At 64.9% G+C, this 24,093-nt stretch overlaps 3 protein-coding genes across 3 annotated transcripts in view; all 3 read right to left on the bottom strand.

Annotated features, from left to right (window-relative positions):
• PTPN23 (protein tyrosine phosphatase non-receptor type 23) overlaps nucleotides 1-10,427 on the bottom strand; it is a 12,258-nt gene extending 1,831 nt beyond the window's left edge. Inside the window, 23 exon segments of the mRNA XM_035319674.1 lie at nucleotides 98-282; nucleotides 425-1,310; nucleotides 1,686-1,976; nucleotides 1,978-2,697; nucleotides 2,932-3,111; nucleotides 3,289-3,440; nucleotides 3,580-3,734; nucleotides 4,152-4,472; nucleotides 4,737-4,882; nucleotides 5,131-5,196; nucleotides 5,438-5,552; nucleotides 5,765-5,844; nucleotides 6,065-6,123; nucleotides 6,387-6,443; nucleotides 6,813-6,860; nucleotides 6,983-7,114; nucleotides 7,495-7,575; nucleotides 7,709-7,840; nucleotides 8,198-8,247; nucleotides 8,457-8,533; nucleotides 8,797-8,924; nucleotides 9,052-9,126; nucleotides 10,272-10,427. Of these exon segments, the coding sequence (XP_035175565.1) occupies nucleotides 98-282; nucleotides 425-1,310; nucleotides 1,686-1,976; nucleotides 1,978-2,697; nucleotides 2,932-3,111; nucleotides 3,289-3,440; nucleotides 3,580-3,734; nucleotides 4,152-4,472; nucleotides 4,737-4,882; nucleotides 5,131-5,196; nucleotides 5,438-5,552; nucleotides 5,765-5,844; nucleotides 6,065-6,123; nucleotides 6,387-6,443; nucleotides 6,813-6,860; nucleotides 6,983-7,114; nucleotides 7,495-7,575; nucleotides 7,709-7,840; nucleotides 8,198-8,247; nucleotides 8,457-8,533; nucleotides 8,797-8,924; nucleotides 9,052-9,126; nucleotides 10,272-10,355 (4,220 nt within the window). The 5' untranslated portion in view covers nucleotides 10,356-10,427.
• A 5,081-nt stretch (nucleotides 10,428-15,508) lies between these two features.
• LOC118161126 (GTPase IMAP family member 6-like) lies at nucleotides 15,509-17,108 on the bottom strand. Its single transcript, XM_035316132.1, has one exon. It carries the CDS (start codon nucleotides 17,071-17,073, stop codon nucleotides 16,288-16,290), a length of 786 nt encoding a protein of 261 aa, XP_035172023.1. The 5' UTR covers nucleotides 17,074-17,108; the 3' UTR covers nucleotides 15,509-16,287.
• Nucleotides 17,109-19,190: 2,082 nt separating this feature from the next.
• LOC118161122 (unconventional myosin-Ig) lies at nucleotides 19,191-23,569 on the bottom strand. Its single transcript, XM_035316121.1, has 13 exons — nucleotides 23,439-23,569; nucleotides 23,168-23,338; nucleotides 23,011-23,081; nucleotides 22,559-22,633; nucleotides 22,266-22,398; nucleotides 21,508-21,674; nucleotides 21,202-21,409; nucleotides 20,577-20,800; nucleotides 20,329-20,473; nucleotides 20,132-20,236; nucleotides 19,938-20,051; nucleotides 19,571-19,725; nucleotides 19,191-19,488 (listed from the first exon to the last, which is right to left on the bottom strand). The coding sequence occupies exons 2-13, from the start codon at nucleotides 23,210-23,212 to the stop codon at nucleotides 19,332-19,334; spliced, it is 1,599 nt and encodes a 532-aa protein (XP_035172012.1). The 5' UTR covers nucleotides 23,213-23,338; nucleotides 23,439-23,569; the 3' UTR covers nucleotides 19,191-19,331.
• Between the last annotated feature and the right edge of the window lie 524 nt (nucleotides 23,570-24,093).

Genomic DNA, 24,093 nt, shown 5'->3' on the forward strand with positions numbered 1-24,093 from the left:
CCCCGCCCACCCGCCCCCCCGCCCCCCCCCCCCCCCACACCCCCCGCCCCCCCCCCCCCAACACACCCCAGTCCCCCCCCGACCCCCGGTGTCATACAGCTCGGGCCAGGAGGTGAACTGCAGGTGGATGACGGTGCGCTTGAGGCTCTGGTCGCGGTACTGCAGCGTGATCATCCGCTCCACGTGCGTGGGGGCGGCCTTCAGGCCCGTGAGGACCAGCGTGACGGGGCCCTGCACCACGGGCTGGCCCCGCTCCGCGGGGAAGTACCGCAGCACCTTTTGCTGGGGGGAAACAGGGTCAGAAGACACGGGGCAGCTCCACAGCACCCCTTAAAGGCTCGGCACCCACCTCAAGGCCCTCCCTGGCCCCTCAGGGCATGGCCACATCTCCGCCCACCCCAGAGCACGCCTGCTCGGGTTCTACCTTGTCCAGCTCCTGCTCCGACACCAGCATGACGACGACGGAGACCTTCTGCTCGTAGATCATGAGCCAGAAGTCGGCGGCGGTGCCCAGCAGCGGCGCCTGGGTGGCGATGATGGTGGGGCAGTAAGGCGAGAGGTCCTCCACCCTGCTGGCGTTGATGTAGTCGTCCTTGCCCGAGCGGAGGACGACGCGGTTCCTGTCGTAGGGCATGATGTCCTGGTGCCGGTTCTTCATGGAGTAGCAGCGGGCGATGGCGATGGAGAGCTGCCGGGCGTCGCGCTCCTGGGCGTCCTGCAGCTCCTTCCACACCGCGTCCAGCTCGGTGGCGCCGCCGGGGGCCGGGCGCTCCAGGCGCTCCACCAGCCCGCGGAAGCGGTCGAGCTCGGCCAGGAGGCGCAGGACGCGCTCGGGCTTCTCGTAGGGGTCGTTCTCGATGAGCTGCACGGCCTTGGGCTTCTGGCCCTCCTTGGCGTCGGCCTTGGTGGGCTGCAGCAGCGGCTGCCCCACGGCCGCCTTGGAGCCGCCGTGCTGGCTCTCGGGGCTGGAGGACAGGAGGTCGTCGGTGGAGGAGCTCTGCCGCTGGAAGGGGGCCTCGCCGGGGCCCTGGGCGAGCGGGGCCGCGCCGGGGGTCAGCGAGGGCGGAGGTCTCTGCGGGAGGGCGCCGGAGCCGGGCACCAGAGCCGGGGGCTGCAGGGGCATGGGCGGCTGCGGGGAAGGGGCCGGGGAGGGGACCAGGGGGCCCTGCACCACCACCGGCCCCTGCATCTGGCTCAGGACCGGGCTGGGAGAAGGGGCGGCGTGGTGGGGGCCCGACTGGCTGGCTGGGGAGGGCGGGGGGGGACCCATGGCCATGGTGCCGGGGGGTGCGGGGTGGCACGGGGCAGGGCTGGGGCAGAAGGGGAGGGCGGGGGAGCTGGCGGGCACGGGCTGCAGCCCCCCCCAGGGTGGGGTGCAGGGGCTGCGCTGGGGGCACGCTCTGCCCGGGGGCTCTGGGGAGCGGCCCGGTGAAGGGCAAAGCCCCCGTGTGTGGGGGGAGCCCGTGGGGGGGGAGCTTGTCCTGGCCCGGCAGCGGGTAGAGCTGGGGACACAGCGGGGGCTGGCCGGGGGCAGGGGGGGGCAGCTGCCCCACGGGGCCGGAGAAGGGCTGCTGGGCAAACTGGGGGGGCAGCGGGGGCCGGGCAGGGGGCTGGAAGGGCAGGGGGAGCTGGGGGCGCCCAGGGGGCAGGAATGGGGCTTGGGGGGGGGAACTGCTGGGGGCCACCCAGGCCCTGGGGCCGAGCCGGCATCTCCATGCCGGGCTGCAGCTGCACTGGGGGGGGTGAAAGTGGCGTGGGGGTGCTGCCCAGGAGGGAAGGGGTGCGGAGCTGGCTGCCCAAAAGGCTGCTGCAGCCCCCCCGGGGCGTAGGGGAAGGAGGCAGGGGGGGCACCAGGCCGCTGGGGGGCCAGGAAGCCACCGGGGGGCACGGCAGGGCCCTGGCCGGGGAGCCGTGGGGGGGCCGTGCAGCTGGAGATGGGGGCCTGGATGCTGTCCACGGTGGTGGTGGCCGGCCGAGTGGCCGGGCCCTGCTCGGGGCCACCCATGGGTGGTGGCTGGGCACCCACGGGGGCCGGGGTCATGGCTGGGGGCCGGAGGGGGCCGGGTGCGGGCAGCCCGGGTTGGCCCAGGCCGTAGGAGGCAGCGGGGCCGTGCTGCGGGGACGAGCGCGGGGGCAGCACGTGGGGCCCGGCGTAGCCCGGCTGCACCGCGCCTCGGACCAGGGGGGCGGCGGGGAAGAGCTGGGGGGCAGAGGAAGGGGCTGAGCTGGGGGGGGGAACGGCCGCCTGGGGGGCAGAGGGCTGCAGGAGCTGCGCTGGGAGCACCGGAGCCCCGCTGCCGTGGGGAAAGGGACCCGGGGCAGAGGCAGGCACCGCGTAGTGCCCGGGCAGGGCAGGGAAGCGGGCGGGGGCGAAGGGCTGCCCGGGCTGCAGCGGGGCGCTCGCCAGCCTGGCCGGGGGTAGAAAAAGCTCGGGGGGGGGCAGGGGGGCGCAGCCCGGCTGCCAGGGCCGGGTCGAGGGCGAGAGCGGCCAGCGTGGAAGGGGGCAAGCGGGCCAGGTGCCCGGCCAGCACGTCGGGGGGCAGGCTGCGCAGCTCCTCGGGCAGGTCGGCCAAGCCCAGGGAGCTGAGCTGCGGCACGTCGGCAGCCTCCGGCCCGCCCGCTTCCAGCTCCGGAGGCTTCTTCTGCAGGGCAGGCTTGGGGGCCGTGGGCCGGGGGGGCGGGTGTTTCTTCATCTCCCTGCCGGGGGGGGGGGGAGGGGGCGTGAGTGGGGGGCTGCCAGCCCCAAGAATCCCCCCTCTCCTCCACCCCCCACAGGAGGGCTCGCGGAGCCACGGCACCGAAGCCGAAACCTCGCAGCCACAGCCCCAAACCCCCAACCAGCACCCAAAGGTGCTTCCCAGCTCGCTGGGGTGTCGAAGCCCCGCACCCCCCGGGGTCCCGCAGGGCGAGGGGCACGGCACCGCCACCTACTTCTCCAGGATCTGCTGCCGGGTGGCTTCGGCAGCTTGGCAGGCCGCCCGCGCCTTCTCCAGCAGCTTGGCGGCTTTCCCCTCCAGGTCGGTGTAGAAATCCTTCCCCTCCTGGGACTTCTTCATCAGGTCCTCGTAGGCTTCGTAGGAGGCCACCAAGGTCTGAACGGTGGTGTTCCACCTGGGGAGGCGGGACAGAGGGCTGAGCGGGGAGGGAGAGCTGGCGTGGAGCTAACGGCCGGGCTGTGGCGGTGATGGCCCCTCACCGGCACCGCGTCCCCCAGCCCCACGCAGCGCCCACGCGGGACAGGCAGCGGGTGCTGCAGGGACAGGTGAGAACTGTTCCCCCCGCACTCACTTGTGCTCCACCTCGGCCAGCGCCTTGCGCACGGCCGCGTATTTGACGTTGGCGTCCGTCAGCGCCTTCAGGATGTTCTCCTGGGCCGCCAGGTTCTGCTCCAGGTACACCTTGATCTGGTCGTACTTCTTCAGCTGCTCCTCAAAGAGTTTCTGCGGGGAGAAGGGAGGAGCCGAGGGGCTGCAGGCAGCCGCTGCCACCCCCGGGGTGGGACAGAGCAGAGCTCCCGCAGCGCCGGCCGCGACACGGGGCGCGTGGAGGGGCCCCCTGAGCACAGCAGGCGGCACCCACCTTCATCTCGGAGCGGTCGGTGGTGACCAGCGAGGTGGTGATGTCGTCCTTCTGGATCATCTCGCGCAGCTGCTGCTCCAGGGACAGGCGCTGGTCCCGCATCTCCTGCACCTTGACCAGGATCCGCTTCAGGTTCTGCAGCACCTGCTTGTCGTCTGCGGGACGGGCAGCACTCAGCGGCTGCAAGGGAGCCGCCGCCGCGGCCCCGTCCCCAACCTGCTCGTGGGGTGGGAACCGAGAGCAGGGGACAGCCGGCGGCCCCCGTCCCGGCACACCCAGCAGCCCAGCCAGGACGTCCGGGTCTCTGCCGGACATATCCCGTCCCCACAGCGGGATCCCAAGGTGCCAGGATCACAGTTTGGACGTTTTTGGGGGGAGACAAGCCCCCCACCCTGGCTGGCACCGGAGCACGCAGCAGCCTGGTGCCGTGGCAGCACTGCCCGGGTGGCGGCACAGCGCGGCTGACGTTGAAGGGAGCCCTGAAGAAGCTCCACGAGGAGCAGACCCCGGGTCCCCCCACCAGCCCGGGGCACGAGCACGATGCCGGGGGGGCTGCGAGGGCGACGGCTCACCTTCGGTCAACGCGGGCGAGGGCAGCGCGGCCCGGACCTGCTCGAGCGGCCCGCTGAGCAGGCGGAGGTTGCCGATGTGCAGGTTCATGGCCTTGTGCAGCTCGGTGTTGGTGAAGCTGGCCTTCTCGTGCACCTCCATGTACTTGGAGCACTCCTTGCTGACCTCGGCCAGCCCCGCGGAGGGCGGCGGAGGGGAGCCCTGGGGCGCCGGGCCCTTCCCCAGCAGCTCCTGCAGCTTCCGCTCCTGAGCTTCGTCCTCCTCGAGGAGGTCTCGGATCTCCTTCAGGGAGGCCTCCACGTCGGTGAAGACCCCGGAGAGCACTGGGAGGGAGAGAGAGAGGCTGGGAAGAGCTGAAAACAGTTCCCTGGTCGCCACCACAAGCCATCCTGGCTCCCTGGCTCCAGCCCTGAAGCTCCAGCAGCCAACGGCTGGCCCCGCCCGCGAGGAAGCATCGTGAACAGCCGACAATTTGGGGTTAAAAATGTGTAAGGGCAGAGAATTTGTGAGTGGAGAGGCCGTTCCCAACACCAAGCCTCAGCCAGGACGTGGACAGATGTCCCGTGTCCCCCCCCCCGGGGCCTTACCCTGCATGGACTGGACGAGGTTCTTGACGGTGTCGGGGCGCACGCTGAGCGCGGCGCACTTCTCCATGAGGACGGGAGGGATGTGGCTGTACATGTCCAGGTTGTCCACGGTCTCGGGGTCCAGCTGCATGGAGTCCATGAACTGGCTACAGGCAGGAACAAGGCCCTGAGCGGTGGCAGAGGCTCCCCCGCGAGCCCAACGGGGGCGGGCTCCCCACCTCCCCAGCCCAAAGCAGGGGCAGAGCGCAGCGGCATCGCCCCCCGAGGGCCACCACGGTGTCTCTGAGCACAGCTGCAGGCTGAAATTTGGGGACCGGGCACTGGGACCTCCCACCAGGGTGTCGAGCGGGCAGGGAAGAGGCCGGGGCCCCGCTGAGGCGCGGCTCACACGTACTCCAGCACTTCGTTCTTGGCTTCGATCTTGGCCATCACGTCTCTCAGCAGCTTGGCCTTCTCCTCGCTGCGACAGAGCGGAGAAAATCCTTGAGGGCTGCGGCAGGCGTCAGCCCCAGGACGTTTCGGGAGGGTGGTGGTGCCCCGAGGACGCCCCTGCAGCTGGTTTGCCCCCCCTCCGGACCCCGTTAGACGCAGCGAGGCTGAGCTGGGGCACAGGCTCCTTCCCAAGCCGGGCGCTGGGGATGCACACGCAGCTCTGCCCTGCTCCGGGGTCGTTCCCTGCTGGGGCCCGGCCCGGGACCCACCTGTAGAGCGAGGAGGCCTCGTGGGCAGCCATGGGCACCAGCTTGGCGAAGATATCGGGGCCGGTGACAGCGGGGTCCGTGGGGTTGACGGGGAGGGCTTTCACCAGCGGGGCACCTGCGGTCCGAACACAAACACACGCTGGTCTCAAACCTCCCCGGGGACGCTCCTCGGTTCCCCGGCCGCGTCCTCCCGCTCAGCACCGTCACCCCTGACAGGTCCCACGGAGAGCGGGGCATCGCAAAGCCCCGCTGGCCCGGGGGGGGGGGTCCCTGAGTGTGCACCCACCCCATCAGCAGCTCGCAGGAGAGGGCGCTGCCCAGGCTCACCTTTCACGGACTGCAGGGTGTCCAGAGCGGGCACGGCTTCGTGGTAGATGAAGTCGTTGTCTTTTTTGGCCGAATTGTACCTAGAAACAAGACGCCCGGGTGATGGGGAGCAGGAGCCAGCCCTGGCTCCCTGAGCCTGCCCCTCTTTGGGGTCAGGCCCCGCATCTCTTGGGATCGCGGCGACTTCCACGGCACCGCACGCCCCACGAGCCCCAGGCAGCGCAGGAAATCGCTCCCCGGGCGTTTCTGTCCCCCCAGAGGAGCAGCACGGTCGTGTCCGGGGCCGTCCTGGGCACTCACTTGCCACCGATCACGTCCATGGTGAACCTCAGGGCTTCTTGGACGGTTTCGGGCTGGCCCTGCAGAAACGAGGGCGGCAGCGAGTCAGCGGAGGCGAGGGAGGGGGATTGCTGCCCCCACAGCCTGAGCACAGCCCGGATGGCGGCAGCAGTGCCGCCAGCCCTCCCCTCGGGTCCCAAAACGGATCCGAGACTCTCAGCTCCACACCCTGGAGCTGCTGGGCGAGAAACCCAGGCAGGATCTGGCTTCTGAGGCAGTCCCAGAAGCAGTAACAGCCCGAGGAGTCGAACAACTCCTGCTGCCAGAGGGGGAAGGAGCACACCTTTGCCAGCTTGATGGCCTCGTTGAGCTTATCCAGCGCGCTCTGGAAGTAGATGACCTGCGGAGAGAAGAGGAATTAGTCCCAGATTTGTTAGAGGTGCCAGAGCTGGCACAGCAATTCAGTGCCTTTGCCTTGCACGGAGCACCACCAGCCCCCGAGGGCTGCGGCTTCGTTCCGTGGCTTTCCAGGTGCCCGTTTCCTGCTCCTCCCAGAGCCTCTGGAGCTGCTGGGGGTTCAGGAGCCCCACCCGCAGCTCTGCGCGCACCGTGGTTCCCCCCCCCAGTGCCTGCAGGAGGTTCTTGGTGCTCTCAACCACGTCCCCAGGGCTGAGGCAACCCCGCTGGCGTGACAATCTCCTCCGGGGCTCAACCCTCCCCGGACAGGACCTGGATCCGGACAAGGGGGGGTCGACACAGCTCCGCTTACCCTTTCCCCGAACTTCTGCTGCTCCTCGGCCTGTTTGCCCATGTGCAGCTGCAAGGGAAGAAGCGTCAGAGCTCCTCGAGCCTCCCCCAGCCCCGCCAGATCCCGCTCGCTGGCCGGGAGCAGGGCTGAGAGCCAGGGGTGCTCGCCCCTCTCAGCCCCCCCCCCCTTACGTGGGCCACGGCGGCAAAATAGTAGATCTTCATCTGAACCAGCTTCTTCCAGTCCTTCTGGATCTTCCCCAGCAGCGAGGCCGTCTCCGAGTTCTCTAACGCCCGGCAGGCCTCCTTGTAGTAATCCACCACCTGCGGGGAGCAGGGCGGGGGTTGGGGAAGCCCCCGGAGCGCCAGGACCCCGCCGAGAACGAGAGCGACCCCAGAAACAGGCGGATTCGCAGGGATTTGCTGACAGCGGGCTCGGGTCACCCCGCCGGCGGGCACCCTGCTGATAAACGCTGGTCGGAGCCGGGGACCAGCACCAGCACTGCGAAGCTTGCCCCGGAGGTGGGTTAAAAACGGGCGTTCTCCAAGGAAACGTGCCGACCTTACGCCTTCCGAGGAGGAGCCGACGGCTCACGATGCGCCCGCCGCCAAAGGGCGCCGCCGGGCCTCGTCCCCGGGTGTCACCCGGCGCTCACGCAGGAGCGGCACGAGTTCAGCACGGAATAAATCCTCCAGCAGCTCACCTGGGCGCTGATCCGGGCCACGAGGAAGCTCTTCCTGTTGTCCAGCATGGATTTCTCCAGCAGACACTCCTGCGCCTGGCCCTGGGAAGGTGAGAGGCAATCCTGGCTGACCCCGGGCTCATTTTCCTCCGAGCCCGCCCCGAGCCGAGCAGGATCTGGCCCCGGGGACATCAAGGAGGCGCTCAGCACCCCGGTGGCACGGCCCCCTTCCTACCAGCATGAGGTTGATGTTGAGGTTGAGGATCTGGTGACTCATGTCCACGCTGTACGAGTGGGGGAAGTGGTCCCGCAGGTAGGTGAAGGCCCCGGCAGCGCACTGGAAGTGGGTGCACGAAACCTTCATGCCCTGAGCGGACAGAGAACGCGTGTCAGGAGAGCACAAACCACGCCAGAGGGTGCCCACGGGATCGTGCCGCCGGGTGCGAGGAGCCTGAGGGCGGGCTTGGCCTCAGAGCAGCGACGCACCAGGGGGTCAGGGTGAGAGAATCCAGCTCAGCAGGGCTAAAACGCTCCCTGCGCTGTTCGCGGCCCCTCTGAGACCCCGAGGAGCAGCTGCCAGAGGCCGAAAGCTGAGCTTCGAACCCGGAAAGCTCCCAGGGGGGTGCATCGACGGAACGCCCGGGCTGCAGCCGAGTCCTGAGTGCTGTCGGCGTGTGGCTGCTAGCCCCAAGGGGGGGAAAAAAGCCCCTCGGGGACCTCTTACCTCCTCCGACACCCTCTTGTCCATGGCGCCCAGCATGGAGTGCAGCGCACCTGCGGGAAGAGGACCACGGCTCAGCCCCGCCGGGCTCACGGGGCCAAAGCCCCCCAAAAGTGGGAGTCTCGCACCAAATCTGCGGGCAGCTGGCTCCAGGCAGAAACCCAAGCCAGCCTCTCGTGTTTCTGCCCCCAGGAGGGCTCCCGTGCAGCAGGGCAGCGAGGAGGGATGCCCCTCGCGAGCAGCCTGGCTCCCAGACCCTCACCCAGGTTGTAGAGGATGCACGCCTGCTCGTACTTGATGTCCTCGTGAGTCACCGTCTTGCCTGAGAAGATCTCGGTCCTGCAAGGAGGGGGGGGCGGGGGGGGGGGTTACCAGCTCCTGGTGGGCTTCCCGGCCCTGCCTCAGCCTCCTCCGAGCCACCCCCAGGGCAGGGGGTCACTTCAAGAGGTCCCCGGGACACCTGAGCGGCAGGGGAAGCTGTCCAAGAAGCGCCACCACAAACAAACGTCGGTCGTCGCAGCACCCGAGCCCCACACGTGAGGGAAAACTGGCCCCCAAACGCCCCCCCCACGCCCCCCCGGTGCCCCTGCTGCTGCCCTCACCACGCGATGGGGACGGCGGCCTCCTGCTCAGCGCCCATGGGGATGCGGCTCTGCAGGTAGTGGAGCTGCCCGAAGTATTTCCGCAGCGTGCTGCAGCCCTCGAAGTCCCTGGGGACGTTCACGGCGTTCTACGGGGGGGGAGAAAGAGGGAGGGAGGAGCAGGAGCCAGAAAACGCGTGGCTCTGCACCGAGCGAGCTGTGAACCAGCTCCCGTGGCCAGCTGAGGGGCCCCAGCTCGGCGCGCGGGGGGCTCACCTGCCGCAGCACCTCCAGCTTGCGCAGCTCCTCGTTGTAGTTCTCCGGGTTCTCCCCGTAGTTCTTCAGGACAAACTGAGGGGGGGGGAGGGAAAGAACAGGTGAGAGCCCGGCCCCGCGCGATGGCGATGAAAGGAGCCTGAGAAGGCTGCAGGGCCTGACTCAGCTGCGGGGCGGCAGCTCCTGGTGCCACCCCGCACCACGCCCGGTGTCACCGCCGTGCCCCCAAAACAGGCACCAGCAGTGGAGAAATCACACCCCGGCACTTTAGAGGTGCCTAACGAAGTGCTGAGCCCTTGAACAAACCCGAGGGCAGAGGCAGCGTGCCTGCCAGGAGAGCCCTGCCTGCCGCGGGCGAGGAGCTGCAAGCTGAGAGCCTCACCGAGGGGTGGGAGCTCTCCTGTACGGGAGCAGACGTGACAAGGGCCCCAGAAACACCCCCATGAAGCCAGGTGGGGACGGAGAGCCCGAGGAACACGGTGAGCTCAGGGCAGAGGACCCCAGCTCTGTGCTGGGCAGCGCTCGCCATGGTTTGTGGACCGATTCCTCCCTCCTGGCTCTGCTAAGGCCCACCATGGACGTGGCGTCCCCCTGGGGCTGACGACCACCCGCTGATCTTTTGCTTTCCAGCCCCTTAACCCCCCGGGGGACAGCCGTGCCGCTCCCTTGGGGGACACACGCATCCCACGGGCAGGGGATGGGCAGGAGGGGCCCGGACCGAGGCCGTCAGCGCGCTGCTTTGCTCTGGTCGCCGTGTCTTCCAGCCCAGGGACAGCTCTCCGGCTCCGGACGTCCAGCACCGTGCCCTGCCCGTGCAGGGCTCAGCACAGACCCTGCCTCCACAGCCCCTGGCCCAGAGGAAGTGAGGACCCCACACCAGCCCTGTCAGCACACAGGGACACGGCCCCGTTCCCCTTCCCGAGGCGAGGCCTCCCGCCGGGCCCCGGGCAGCTTCCTCACGGGTCCTTAGGCGCAAGGAGGAACCGGGCCCGGAGGCCTGGAGCAGGGCAGGGACACCAGAGGGAGGCCGGCCACAAACCTGCCGACTCACCCCACCACCGGGGCGGGCTCCCCTCAGCCCCCTTCAGCCCTCAGCCCCCTCCCCAGCCCTCCTCAGCCCCCGGGCTCCCCTCACAGGCCGCGGCCTAGCCCCGGGCCCCCCCCGTACCCTCCCGGTAACCCCCCCAAACCCCCTCCCGTCCCCCTCCCCGGGCCCTCACCTTCTTGACGGCGGCGTTGAAGGCGAACTCGCCGGCTTCCTTCAGGTCCAGCCAGATCATGGGCATGCGGGGCACGGCCTCCATGGCGCCCGCCGGGCCCCCCCCCGCCGCCGCCGCCGCCGGCCCCGCGCGGAGCCTCACGGGAAACCGAGGCCGCCGCCACCGAGCCGCTTCCGGTCCCGCCCGGAAGCTCCGCCCCCTTCCCCTCCGTTCCCATGGCGACTCGCCCCGCCCACCCCCGCTTCGGGGCGGGGTTGCCGTGGCGACGGCTCGCTGGCGGGGAGGGGAGGGGAACGTTGTCATGGCGACGCGGTTGCCATGGCAACGGGCCTGGGATTTGGTTGAGGCCTACTCCAGGCTGAGGCCTGCACCGGGCGCTGCTAGGCCCGGCCCGCCCGGGGCCGCTCCTCACGGCCCGGTAGCGCCGCGGGGCCTCGCCTGTTTTGTCCCCCAGGTCCCCCTGCAGCCTGGGCAGCCCCAGCCCGGCTTCCCCGGGGCTCCCCTGGGGCCTGTGCCCTGTGTAGGGCAGCTGAGCTGGGGGGGCATTTGCCTCTAGGCCCGAGGGGGGTGCCTGAGGTGGGAGCAATGGCGGGCGTCCTGCCAATTAGGAGTGCATTTTAATAAACGTATCATAACCTTTTATTCCCTATTACCCGACGCCTGATCACCTCCCCTTTCCTCATTAGCTGAGTACTACAGGTTCACAAGCTGCTCCTCTATACCACATATGTACAATTTTTCTTTTTTTCAACCCTTTAATTTCTCATCCTGTTTTTCTCATCCATTTCATTAATTTGCTCATCCTGTTTTTCTCAAACTTCTACCTTACTTTGGAACAGTGAGGCCTTCTACTGTCCACTTACCTACAGAGCATTTCTCCTTGTTACGACTACACAGCTACCTTGGAACACAGAAAAGTAATTCTCTACTGCAAAAACACAGCTTAGTTTCTTAGTTTCTCACACCTGCCGATGGCCCGAGGGTGCCCAGGCACCTGGGAAGAGCAGCAAGCAGGGGTCCAATGCACTCTGACCACCTCCTTTCAGGCTTTGGGGGCATTTAGTGCAGAATGTACCAATTTTCAGTGTTTTGAAATGGCACAGTTTTTCTCTCGAGCAGAGTTACCAGCAACAAATCACTTGACCCACCACGTGAGTACCAGTTAGGCTTGCCAGAGTGTAGCAATTACATCTGACTCACAACACAAAGGTGAATTTCATCGCCGGTCTCAGCGATGTGCCTGCCGTCACGATGCCGGGCACACCCAGTGTCCAGGATGGAGTCAGTGGGGTGACACCGGTCAGGGATGTGGCAGCGGCTGCAGGTCCAGTGCTGCCCTCTTTTGCCCTGTATTTCCCCCAGGGTGTTGCTGTCACACCAAGGCTCCATATCCCTACTGTTGCCAGCAATCGCCACTCCATAAAACCTTTTACTCTGATGGCGTGCAGAGCCAAATTCACAGTTCTTGTGGCCAAAGAAAAGCACAAAGAGTCCTCTGCAATGAGGAAGCCCTTGCTCCTGAGGTCTGGAACATTTGGTTTGCCAGCAACAAGGAATCCTACGGTTTCCTTCAGCACCAAGATGAGTTTGGCTGCTCTTGCAGCAGCTGTGGTCAGTCACTATCACTCCCTCCCCACACCCCTGTTTTTCTCTTCAGAGCTTCCTTCCATATATTTTTAGAGATAACAGATCGGTATCAAGGTTGTATTATAAAGCAACGTTAGGATTACACCAGCCACAGTGTGCTGGGAGCTTTGGTGAGCAGCCTTTAAAGCTGCCGTGCCAGTAATGCTCAGTGAGGGTGGCTTCCACTTCTGTGAACCAAACCAGACCCTTACTATCACACACACTTTCCACTTCTCTTTCCTCAAAGCATTTTCAAATTTCAGATGTGTGTTTTCTTGAGAAAGTTGATTGATGGCCACCCTGTGCACTACTGATGTTTTAAATTGTGCAAAAAAAAAGGCATCTTCTGTGTAGTGCTCAACCAGTATGTCATAGAATCACAGAGTCATTAAGGTTGGAAAAGCCCTCCACAATCACCTGGTCCAACCATCCCCTATCACCAATGTCACCAGTAAACCGTGTCCCTAAGCACCACGTCCAACCTTTCCTTGAACAACCCCAGGACGGTGATACCACCACCTCCCTGGGCAACCCGTCCCAATGCCTGACTGCTCTTTCTGAGCAGAAATGTCTCCTCATTTCCAACCTGAACCTCCTCTGACACAACTTGAGGCCATCCCCTCTAATCCTATCAATGGCTACCTGTGAGAAGAGGCTGACCCCCAGCTCCCCACACCTTCCTTTCAGGTAGCTGCAGAGAGCAATGAGGTCTCCCCGGAGCCTCCTCTTCTCCAGACTAAACACCTCCAGTGCCCTCAGCTGAGACCCTTCTCCCAGACTCATTCTGGTCATTCCAGTGCTGGTCAGCTAATTAGCGGTGTTTCCAGAAAATAAATGTCATGTATGATTGTGTTGCCTTCATTATTTACATTTTGAGTGTGATTCAGACTGCAGCTCTTCAAGACCTGCTGCAATATGGGTCTGTACCATGGGGTCCATCCTTCAGGAACACACTGCTCCAGCATAGGTCCCTCTTCTGGGCTCTGCTCACAGAGGCCCCCCTGCAGCCCCTGCTACCAAAACCATACCACATAAACCCATACATGAAGATGTTGAACAGTGTGTTTGAGTTTACTTACTTCCAACTTCTGTAATCTTCCTTTTTGTGCTTGAGTTTGGCCAGGAGCTCCTTGCTCACCCGTGCAGATCTGCTGGCACTTTTGCCTGACTTCCTCTTTGTTGGGATGCATCACTCCTGAGCTTGGAGCAGGTGATTCTCAAATATTAAACCAGCTTTCTTGGGCCCTCTTCTCTCCAGGGCCTTATCCCACAGGACTGGATTCTTCCAAGCAGATCCTTGAAGAGCCTAAATCCTGCTTTCCTGAAGTCCAGGGTTATGTGTTTGCTTTTCACCCTCCTCCCTGCCCTCAGGATCCTGAACTCCACCATCTCATGCTCACTGCAGCCAACACTGCCTTTGACTTGGTTGCTGGTGAGCATGAGGTCCATCAGAGCACCTCTCCTTGTTGGCTGCTCTACCACTTGGAGGAGGAAGTCATCACAGATGCGCTCCAGGAACCTCCTGGATTGTGTCCTGCTGTGTTGTCCCTCTCACAAGGCAGAAGTCCCCCATGACCAGGGTCTGGGAGCATCAGGCTGCTCCTGTCTGTCGGTAGAGGGCCACATCTGCTCACTCTTCCTGGCCAGGCAGCAGATGCACACTGTAATGAACCTCTTCCTGTTCTGCCTTTAAGTAGTGGCCTGATTAAATCTTAATCTTAAACTCTCAGTGGGCTCCTCATCCACCCCCAGGCAGAACCCCATGCACTCCAGCTGCTCTCTCACATGAAGGGCAACTCCCCTCCTTGTCTCCCCAACCCCTTCCTAAAGAGCCCGAATCCCTATTGCACCACACCAGTTGTGGGAGTCATCCCACCACGTCTCCCTGATCCAGCTTTCAGAGATGTCAGGGCACTTGTTTAGGTTCTGGGGAGCACCCTTCCTGAGCTTTGGGTTTGCTTTGGACTTGGGATAGGGTTGCCCCAACCCAGAGACATGCTCCGAGCTTGGAGCAAGGCAGCAATTCCTGGGGGCTCCTCAGGAAGATGTGCACATCTATCTTGAAGCTTCTCTATCTCTGCTCAGGCCTTCCTTTCGACTGACCATTGTGTGAGAAAAATCTCAATAATTTTCTCAGACAGGACCTTCCATGAAGCTATTTTATTCATGATTGCAAAGGTGGGCGTCCTGCAAGCAGGAGCGCACAGTACAAGTTTATCCTAACCCTGCATCCCCTGTTACCTGACACCTGATTTTTCCCGTTTCCTCACTGGCTGAGTACTACAGGTTCACAACCCACTCGACGCACTTCTATACCATACATGTACAATTTAATTTGACGTTAATTTCTCCTTTTGGGACAGTGGGACCTTCCCCATATCTGCTTAACATACTCCTCACTGTCATGCCTGCACAACCACTTTTGAATATGCAAGCTTTGTGGAATTTTCCACTGCAAGACCGCCTTCTATTGCAAAAACATAACTTTGTTGCTCACGTATCTATGCCATTACCAACCTCAGTAACCCAGGGCTACAAAAGAGCCAAAAGGTGCTTCCATGGAAGACCAATTGTCGACACTCCTGGCCTTTTTGATACCAATAAAGCCTTTCTCTTCCCTCAGCGCCTCACTCGGTGTTTCCCTGTGGTGTCTCTCATCATTCCCTTCCCTCGGTGTCACCCCTCAATGACTCCGCTCACCCTCTCTCTCATGATCTCCTTTCTTTTTCTTGGTGACCTCCCCTAATCTCTCCACTCATTGCTATCCCTCAATGACTCCCCTCAGTGTCTCCCCTCATTTTGTCCCCTCAGTATCTCCCCTCAATGTCTTCCCTCGATGTCTCCTCTCACTCCCCTCACTGACACCCTCAGTGACCACCATGAGACCACCTCAGCGTATTCCTCAGTGTCCCTCCTCTTTCCCTTCCCTTGGTGACATCTCAGTGCCTCAGCAGCTCCTCTCAGTGCCTCCCTCCGTGTCACCTCAATGTCTCCCCTCATTCTCTTCATTCAGTGCCCACCTCAGTGTCTCTCCTCAGCACCTCCCCTCGATGTTTTCCCTTGGTGACCTCCCTCATTCTCTTCCCTCAACCTCTCCATCAGCATCTTCCTCAGCGTCTCCCCTCTTTCTCTTCCCTTGGTGGCCTCCCTCATTCCTACCCCTCATTCTCACCCTCAGCGCCACCCCTTAGTGTCTCCCCTCAATGTCTTCCCTTGGTGATGTTCCTCATTCTCTTCCCTCACCCTCTCCCTCAGCATCCCCCTCTTTCTCCTCCCTGTATGACCTCCCTCATCCCCTCCCCTCCATGCCACCCCCCAGCGTCTCCCCCCATTCTGTCCCCTCAGCCAGGGACAGGCTGACAGCCCTGAGGCACCTGGCACGGCACGGCAAGAAGGGCTTTGCCATCCTCCCCTCCTGCCACCCACGTGGATGCACGGGGACCGAGTGTGGGGCTGAAGGATTTTAATGCATCATATCATGCCTCGGAGCACTCTGTGTGTCGGTGGATGTGGGCACCCTGTCGATTGCTCAGCCAAGGACAATGAGGTGCTGGTGTTGTCCAAAAAAGTGGCTCCTTCACCCGGTGTGCAATAAGCCAATTTCCACCCACTCAGGAGTGATACTGCTTTTATTCAGGCCTCAGAGCTCGGTGCATTTTCCACAGATCAAGCACACCCCGTGTCGACTTCCTTGCTACACACAGACATTAAATTAATGACTATTCTGGCTATCTAGTACATAATCACTCTAATCTACGTTGTGTATTTATGTAGCGTCGTTCTAAAGGATCCTTCCCTTGCCCTTCTGCGCATGCCTTCCCTTCTGTGGGGGTCCTTGCTGGTGTTCCCTAACCCCTTTGATCCATCGATGGCCACACGTTACCTAAGCACAACCTAAGGCTACTTGCTATTGGCAACTTTCCTTGGTTTCTTCCAGAAGGAGCATTTTGTCCCCGGTCAAAGGGAGCCTAGCTTAAAAGGTAAACGTAATCTTTGTCCTGTACTGCGTATATGATAACTGATTAAATGGATGCTCAATTAAACGTAGACGATTCCTCTTCTTTTCCAAGGGAAAGTTGGTTCCACTGCACTGGGAATTGGGGGTCCTGTCTGTGTGTGAGAACACCTGGTGGGGTGCCCAGAGCCAAGACACAAGGGCATGGGCACTGCCGGAGGCACAAGGACGCCCGGTGAGACATCAGGAAAGTCTTTTTTTTTTGCTGCACAGGGGTCAGAGCGCTGGCACAGGCTGCCCAGAGCGGCGCTGGGGTCTCCATCCCTGGAGATGTCCAACACCCAAGGGACACGGTCCTGGGCAGCCGGTGCTGGGGACCCTGCCTGGGCAGGGATGGAACACGCGGTGTGCGGAGGTGCCTCCAGCCCCGGGCGGTCAGTGGTTCTGTGGTGCTGGGATCCATCGCAGCCGTGCGATATAGAAACCCAGGGAAATCACAGCCGTGGTGAAGACAATCAGCCCAAAGGCCATGACAGCTCCCCTGCAGCTGAACCACCTCCTCTTTCTCCTGCCTGCTCTGTACCTCGCCATTTGATACCTCACCTTCTCCTCTGTTAAATTGGGCTCCAGGTACATCATATTGCAGTAATACTCGTTCCCATTCTTCCATACCATGAAGCAGACCATCCCCATCAGCTCCGCGACCTGCTGGTCCCGTTTGGCTCCAGCTGCCCGGTTGTTGAAGCCGCAGTACCTGTTCTCACACCTCTGGATCAGCTTGCGGAGAGCTTTGTTGTCAGTACGGGACACGTAGCTGTGCAGAGATCTCCCCGCCAGCTCTTCTGCACGGGTGAATATGACGATGGTGTGCCTCAAAACACCAGCTCCAAAGATGTCCTGCAGTCTCTCTACGGCCTCCTTGTCCTCCTCGGTGAATCGGCCCAGCTGGGTCACCAGCAGCAGCGCGTGGGGGCCCGGGGAGGACAGCCTGATGCAGCGGATAATTTCTCGGTACACCTCATCACTGGCATCACTTGGGTTGAAAATGTCGGCCGTGTCAACCACCGTGAAGTCCTCGCCGTCCCAGTGCCCTTGCGCTTTCGCACAGCTCACGGTCACCGGCGTGGTGGACAGCTTGGACTCAAAGACACGTTTCCCGAGGAGGGTGTTCCCCGTGGCGCTTTTCCCCCCACCAGCCTTCCCAGCCAGGATCAGCCTCATCTCCAGTCCCCCGCGACAACGGGCAGCACGTAGACACGCCGGATGGCTGCGGCCACACTGCGGAGACAAAAGCAGAGGCCCAGGGCTCCGTCAGCAGGCACCCGGAGGCTGGGAGCGTTACCGACAGCAGAAGGGATTTTCACTAAGAGCGGGACGGTTTCGAAGCCTGGCTGCTGGCGACTGGAGGCTGCGGGGCTCTGTGTGCCCCCGCTGTGGGAAGGGCTCGGGGGGCTGCGGCTGGGCCAGGCTGCGGTGGCACCGGGACAGACGGGGTCCCCTGGATCGCGCTGCAGTGCACGGACAGCAGCAAGGAACAGAAAGTGAAAATAAAAGGCAGAGCCGTGAGGAGCTGCCGGGAAACAGAGCAGCGGGGCAGGCTCAGTCTGAGCAGGATCATGGGGGGGGAAGGCAGAGTGGTGGCAGGGACCCTCGGGTGGTGGCAGGGACCCTCTGGGCGGTGACACTCGTGCAGCCGGGGCCCCGCGTGGGGCTGAGCACGGTGATGAGGGGCTCCCCTGCGCTGGGGCTGGGGAGGTCTGTGCTGTGCTCACACCGAGCATGGGGAGCAAAGAGTAGGGAGAAGGGAAGGAGAGAGGAGGGGACAGGGGAAGAGCCACTTCCCTGCCCCGCTGCCCTGCGCCAGGTCCCCAGGCCCCCCGAAGCCCTCCCTGCTGGCACAGAGCCTCGTGGCCCCTGGCCCCCCGCCCGTACCTTCCTGCAGGTCCTGCGCTGGCGTTTGCCTGGTCCCCGCGGGACGCTCACGGCCACCAGGAAGTGAAAGTGGTGACGGAAGCAGCCCCGAGCACGGCCTTCGTGTCAGCAGGATGGCACGCAGGGCGCAGGCAGCACTGGCTCTTCCTGCGGGGATGCTCGGCAGGGCTCAATGAAGGGTCCCAAAAGAGGCAGCCACCCTCTGGACCCCTGTGCTGGGACACCGGGCCACCACGCCGCGTGCTGTGCTGGCGGGGGCGGGGGGGCTGCTGGCACCACCGCGCCCTGGTTGTCCTGGCTGGCTCCTGGTGCTGTGCACACCGGTGTCAGTGCCCGTGCAGCACGTGTCCCCAGCTGTCCCTGCAATGCCCCGGGCACGTCCCTGGCATCGAGCTGGAGACAAAGCAAAACCAACTCAGCAGCCGCAAGCTTCGTGCCGTTGTTTCGCACCGAGAGGTTCTCTGCAGCACGGTCACAGCGAAGATCGGCCGCTTGCCTCCTTGTTAAGCAACGCAGTGCGGTTACCAGGAAAAAGAAACCCAGCACAGCAATCTACCGGTGGTGCAAGAGGCGCCAGCCCCAGAAAACACCCAGCACTTTGGGCACTTTGTGGCATCTGTCCCCAAAACCTGCCAAAACTCATCGGGGGTATGGATGGACAGCAGCATGCGGGGCTCCGTAGCGGATGGGGATGTCACCCGGGGGGACCGTGCTAGCCGGTGGTTCAGGGGACCCCAAATGTGTGTGCGTCAGCCCCCCACGAGTCACCTGTCCCTGCCAGCTCCAGAGGTGGGGGTGATGCGGCTGTCCCAGCCCTGGTCCCAGTCTCTGCCCACTGCAGAGCTCCTGGGGCAGAGCTGTGACACCCTGCCAGCGCAGGGAATGGCACTGCTGGGATGTCAAGACGGGGTGTCAGGGACATGGGGACCCGGGGACATCAGGACACGGAGATCTGGGACAGTGGGGCCCAAATATCCAGGGCACAGGGACACCAGGACACCAGCACCTGGGCCACACAGACGCTGGGACACCAGGACCTGGGGACACTGGGACACGGTGACCCGGCACACAGGGACACCAGTACGCAGGACACGTGGATATGAGGACCCAGGACAAAGCGACAGCAGGACACAGGGGCACAAGGACCCCAGGTGTCAGGGACACGGGGACTTGAGACACAGGGACCCTGGGAGGCAGGGAGCTGGCGCAGGGGTCCCCAAGGGCTCCAGTGCCCCCCGATGCGGCGCTGCACCATGGGCAGGGGGCTGGGAGGGGGTCCCAGACACACTCACACCCACGCTCCCATCCAGCTCTCTTTATTCCCAGTGCACTCAGAGGCTTTGGCGTCGCCCAGGGGAGGGGGGGACACGGGGTCGGGGGGACACGGGGCCGGGGGCGTCCCCGGGGAGGTTCCTGGGCACGTGCCAGCGGGACGGGGCATGGGGCAGGGATGAGGACGCTGCTGTCCCCCCGAACCCGTGCAGGGGCCACCGCGGCACCGGTGGCAGCGCTTGGGGTGGGGGGACACACGCAGGGCGGCCGCCCCCTCATCTCTCGGGCCAGTAGAGCACGAAGCCGTCGCGGCTCTTGCGGAAATCGGGGGCGGCCAGGCCCGGCCGCGTCTCCACGGTCAGCAACCTCTTGCGCCCGCGCAGGCTGAGCTGGATGCAGTCGGAGACGCGGACCTGCAGCTCCCGCTTGGTCCTGCAAGGGCACGGCTTCACCATGGGGTGACAGTGACACCCCAGCAGGTGCCCCCCCCGGGGCAGGCGCGGCCCCCACTCACGCTCGGCAGTGCTCCAGCAGGACGCCCACCAGCTCGCCCACCCGGTTGTCCCCCGGCGGCTGCGTCTTGTGCAGGCAGACGGCCAGGTCGTCGTGGCTCTGCGTGTGGAAGACCACCAGCTGCGCCCGGCAGCTCGTCACGCTCAGCCCCGTCACCTGTGGGTGTCAGGGACACGCGGGGGGGGTGTCACGGCACCACGGTGGTGTCACGGCCCCGCGGTGGTGTCACGGCACCGCGGTGGGGACGGCGTGACGCCGGGGAGCTGCGCCGTGCTGACATGGGTGGGATATGGGGACAGTGGGGAGGGACAGGGGCGGTCAGGACAGCCACGGGCACCCCGGTGCCACCGGGGGCCGGGGACACTCACGGTGCTGAGGGGCAGCGCCCGCATCACCCGGTACTGCTGCCGGGGCTCCAGCTTGTAGAGGTGCTGGTCGGTGATGAGGATGGCGCGGTCGCGGCTCTTGTTGAAGCGGTTGATCTGCGGGGCAGGGACGAGTGAGGGGGTGGCGGGGGGGGGGGACACCGACGGGGACACGCCGGTGCCACCGAGCCCCTCACCTTGCGGACGTGTCCGGAGAAGAGGACGGAGCCGAAGTGCACCTTGTCCCGCAGAGCCTGCACGCGGCGGGCGAAGGGCAGCGCCAGCCCGGGGTTCTCGCTGGCCTGCGGGGAACGCGCTGTGGGGTGGCCGGGGAGGGGGGCAGCGGGTTTGGGGTGGGGGTTTCGGGGTCCCGCCGGCCGCGCCGTGCCCTTACCGAGGACAGGTAGTCCCGCGCCCAGCCCCGCTGGCACCCCCAGTCCTTCCGCAGCCCCTGCAGCACCTCCATGGCGGCCACCTTGGCCCGGATCTGCGCCATGTCGGAGGGGGGGATGTTCTTGACGATTTGCCGCGCTCGCCACCTGCGGGGTTGGGGGGCACACGAGGCGCTCAGGCACTGCCACCACGCTCCCCCCTCTCCCCCCCCAAACCGCGGCACCCGTTGGCCCCTTGCGCCGCTGGCACCTGCGGAAGAGCTGCTGGCTGTTCTCCTGGAAGCGCTCCAGCACGGCCGGCGGCACGGGCCAGGCCAGGCTCTTGCCGAAGTCGGGCATGGCGCGGACGCCCTGGAAGCGCCGCAGCAGCTCCAGCAGGTACGCCTTCACCTTGTGCCGCTTGTAGTAGCCCATGATGGCGTAGGCGGCGCGCAGGTAGCGGCACCGCCTGCGGGCCAGGGCGCCGCGCCACGCCTGCGAGACAGGAGAGGTCGTTTTGTCCCCAGTGCCACCCTCGGGGGGATGCGGGGGGCTCTCCACCCGGCTGCCACCGCCTCCGGGGGGTGTGGCAGCGGTGGGGACCGTCCCCATCATTGTCCCCATGACCATGGGTTGGTGGCACTATCTTGTCCCGCAGGAGAGTGGTGCCAGGCACCAAGCCCCGCACCGCTAGGCTCAGCGGGGACGGTCCCCAAAAGTGCTGCCCCTGCCCCAAAACGCGCTGTGGGGCTGGACGGGTCCCCTGCGCCCCCCCCAGCAGTGTCTGGGGGTGCCCAGAGCCGGCCCCATCCCCTGCCCCACAGCCTGATGAGCCGAACAAACACCCCACGCTGTGCCCTGCAGCAACCCCGAGTCCTGCCCCGTGTCACCCCCACCTTCTGCAGCAGCAGGACGATGATGGGGATGAGCTGCGCCCGCTCCTGCTCGAGGCAGAAGAGGGTGCGGGGCGTGCGGATGAAGACCTTGGTGTGGCCGTAAGCCACGTCGTCCTGGAAGCCGTGCTGCTCCAGGAGGGCTTGCGCGGCCTCGCGGTCGGTGGCCATCAGGTGGTTGGGCCACGTGTACTCGCACGTCATCTTGTACCTGGGGGGGGGGGGGACGGCGGGGGTCAGCGGGACGGGGCGCGGGGGGCTGCTGAGGACCCCCCTCCCCCCCCAAACCTTGGGGCTCCGGGGCCGTACCGCAGCAGGAAGCGGTCGTAGGGCTGGCGGTAGGCGAAGCCGGCGCGGCGCACCCGCACGTTCTCCAGCAGCCCCAGGTAGGAGACCTGGTGGCGGCAGCGCTCCTCGTCGAAGAGCACCGGCGACTTCTGGTCGTTGGGCTTGATGCAGCGCACGTAGTAGGGCTCCTGCGGGCACGCCACGGGGCTGGCACGGCGGGGGACGGGTGGTGGCACCATCCCGTGTCCCCGCACGGCCGGGCACGCTCCAGGTATGTGTCCCCGAGCCCGTGTCCCCAAGCCTGTGCGTGTTCTGGGGGGCTGGTATGGGGACAGGAGAGCTTGGTGGCTCGGGGACAACCCCACGTGGCTCAGGGACATGCCTGGTCAGCTTGGGGACGTACCTGAGTGCCCTGGGGACGTGTCTGGCTGCACAGGGACGCCTTGGCTGCCTCAGGGACGCGCACAGATGGTTAAGGAGCGTGCCCACGTGGCTTGGGGACATGCCTCAGGAGCATGTCCCAATTGTTTGGGGACACTTTTAGCTGATATGGGGACATACCAGGCTGGCCTGGGGACATGTAGGGCTGGCACAGGGACCTCGTGGCTGCATAGGGACATACCTGATGGGCTCAGGGACATCGTGGCTGGCTTGGGGACACACCTACCCGATACGGGGACATACCAGGCTGGCTTGGGGACGCGTAGGAACGTGCCCAGCTGGCTTGGGGACATACGGGGCTGACGTGGGGACGTGGCCGGCTGCCCCGGGGCTGGTACCTTGGAGGCGAGGTTTTCCACCAGGGCCACGATGGAGTTCTTGAAGAGCGTGGCGGCGGTCAGCGGGCGCTTGGTGACCTCGGTGATGCTCTGCTCGCCGTCGGGCCACATGGCACGCAGCACGGGGTCGGCGCTGGGGACGGTGGCGGCGTGGGGCTGGCGACACCGGGCTCCTCTCCCCCACCCCTCCATCGCCCAGCCCCACGGCTCTGCCACCCCCCACCCCCTGGCGGTGTCCCCTGGCTGTGCCACCAGCCCTCTCACGGTGTCCCCAGCCCCTAGATGTCCCCAACCTGTTGTAGAGCAGCCGTTTGAAGTCCTGGAAGAGCGTGTCCTTGTTCTTGTCCAGGAAGCCCTCCACCGAGTACCTGCGGGACGGGGACACCGTGCTGGGGGTGTGCAGGGACAAGCTTTGGGGCAGGGGCTGCTGGGGACACCAGCCCTGGGCTGGCCCCACAGAGGTGACGTGTCCTTGGGAGGTGTAAACCCTACTGTGCCATGGTCCTCCAAGGTCCCAAATGGTCCCAAGGCTCCAAACGACACCAAAACCCCACAGAGCACCCGCTGCGGTTCTCCAAGGCCCCACGGTCGACCGTGGACCCCCCAAGAGCCCCCACAGCCCCGCCATGATCCCAAAAGGTCCCCCCCGCCCCCCCAAAATCCTCCACCGCCCCCCCACCCCCCCCCCCCCCATGGTTCTTCGTGGTGCCCCACAGCCCCCCAAGCCCCCCCCGGCCCCCCATACGTGACGTCTCCGGCGTAGTGCTTGATGCGGAAGTCGCGGTTGAACTCCATGGTCTTGTCGGTGGGGCAGAGCTGGGGAGCAGGGGGGGTGTCAGCCCCGGCCCACGGGCCCCCCACTCCCCCCCCCCCGGACCCCCCCACGCTGCCCCCCGATGCACCTTGCGGCTGCTGTAGTGGGGGTGGCGGCCCAGGCGGGTGTCCATGGAGGCCAGGAAGAGGGCGTCGGTGACGGTCCCCACGGCCAAGCAAGCCTCGTCCAGCAGCGCCAGGATGCCGCGGTGCGGCTGCTCCACCAGCTCCACGATGGGCTCGTTGCTGAAGTACTCGATCTGGGGGGGGGGTACCGTGTCCCCAAATCAACCCCCCACGCCCCCCCGGCACCCCAAATCGCACCCCGCCCGGCGGTGCCACCCTCCCCGTGCCGCTCACGTTCTGCCAGGCGATGCCCTCGCGCTGGTACTCGGCCTGCTCCTGCCGCAGGATGAGCTCGATGAAGAGCTGCTGCAGCTTCTCGTTGCAGTAGTTGATGCAGAACTGCTCGAAGCTGAGCCCGGGCGGGGGTCAGGTCGGCCACCGCCAACTGGCCCCGTGACACCCCGAGCGTGTGGCCCTGCTGCTGGCCCCCCTGGTCCTGCCCCTCCAGGTGTTCCTCCCGGGTCCCATCTCCTCCAGGTGTCCCTCCTGAGTGCCATCCCCTCCAGGTGTCCCCTCTACATGTCCCCAATCCTCTCCACATCCCCTCCGTGTGTCCCATCCCAAGCCCTGTCCCATCCACGCGTCCCCTGGGCATCTCCCCACTGCTCTGCGTCCCTCCGAGCCCTGTCCCCTCCATGTGCCCATCCTGGGTCCCATCCCCTCCACGTCTCCTTCCCATCCCGTCCCCTCCACGTGTCCCTGCTCCTCCTGTCCCCTCTATGTGTCCCCCAGAGGTGTCCCCATGCCCTCCACGCGTCCCCTGGGCCTCTCCCCACTGCTCTGCATCCCTCTGAGCCCTGTCCCCTCCATGCGCCCGTCCTGGGTCCCATCCCCACCCCATCTCCTTCCCATCCCCGGCCCCTTCCACGTGTCCTTCCCAGGTGTCCCC

The sequence above is a fragment of the Oxyura jamaicensis genome, chromosome 2 (genome assembly GCF_011077185.1).
Source record: "Oxyura jamaicensis isolate SHBP4307 breed ruddy duck chromosome 2, BPBGC_Ojam_1.0, whole genome shotgun sequence".
Classification (NCBI taxonomy): domain Eukaryota; kingdom Metazoa; phylum Chordata; class Aves; order Anseriformes; family Anatidae; genus Oxyura; species Oxyura jamaicensis.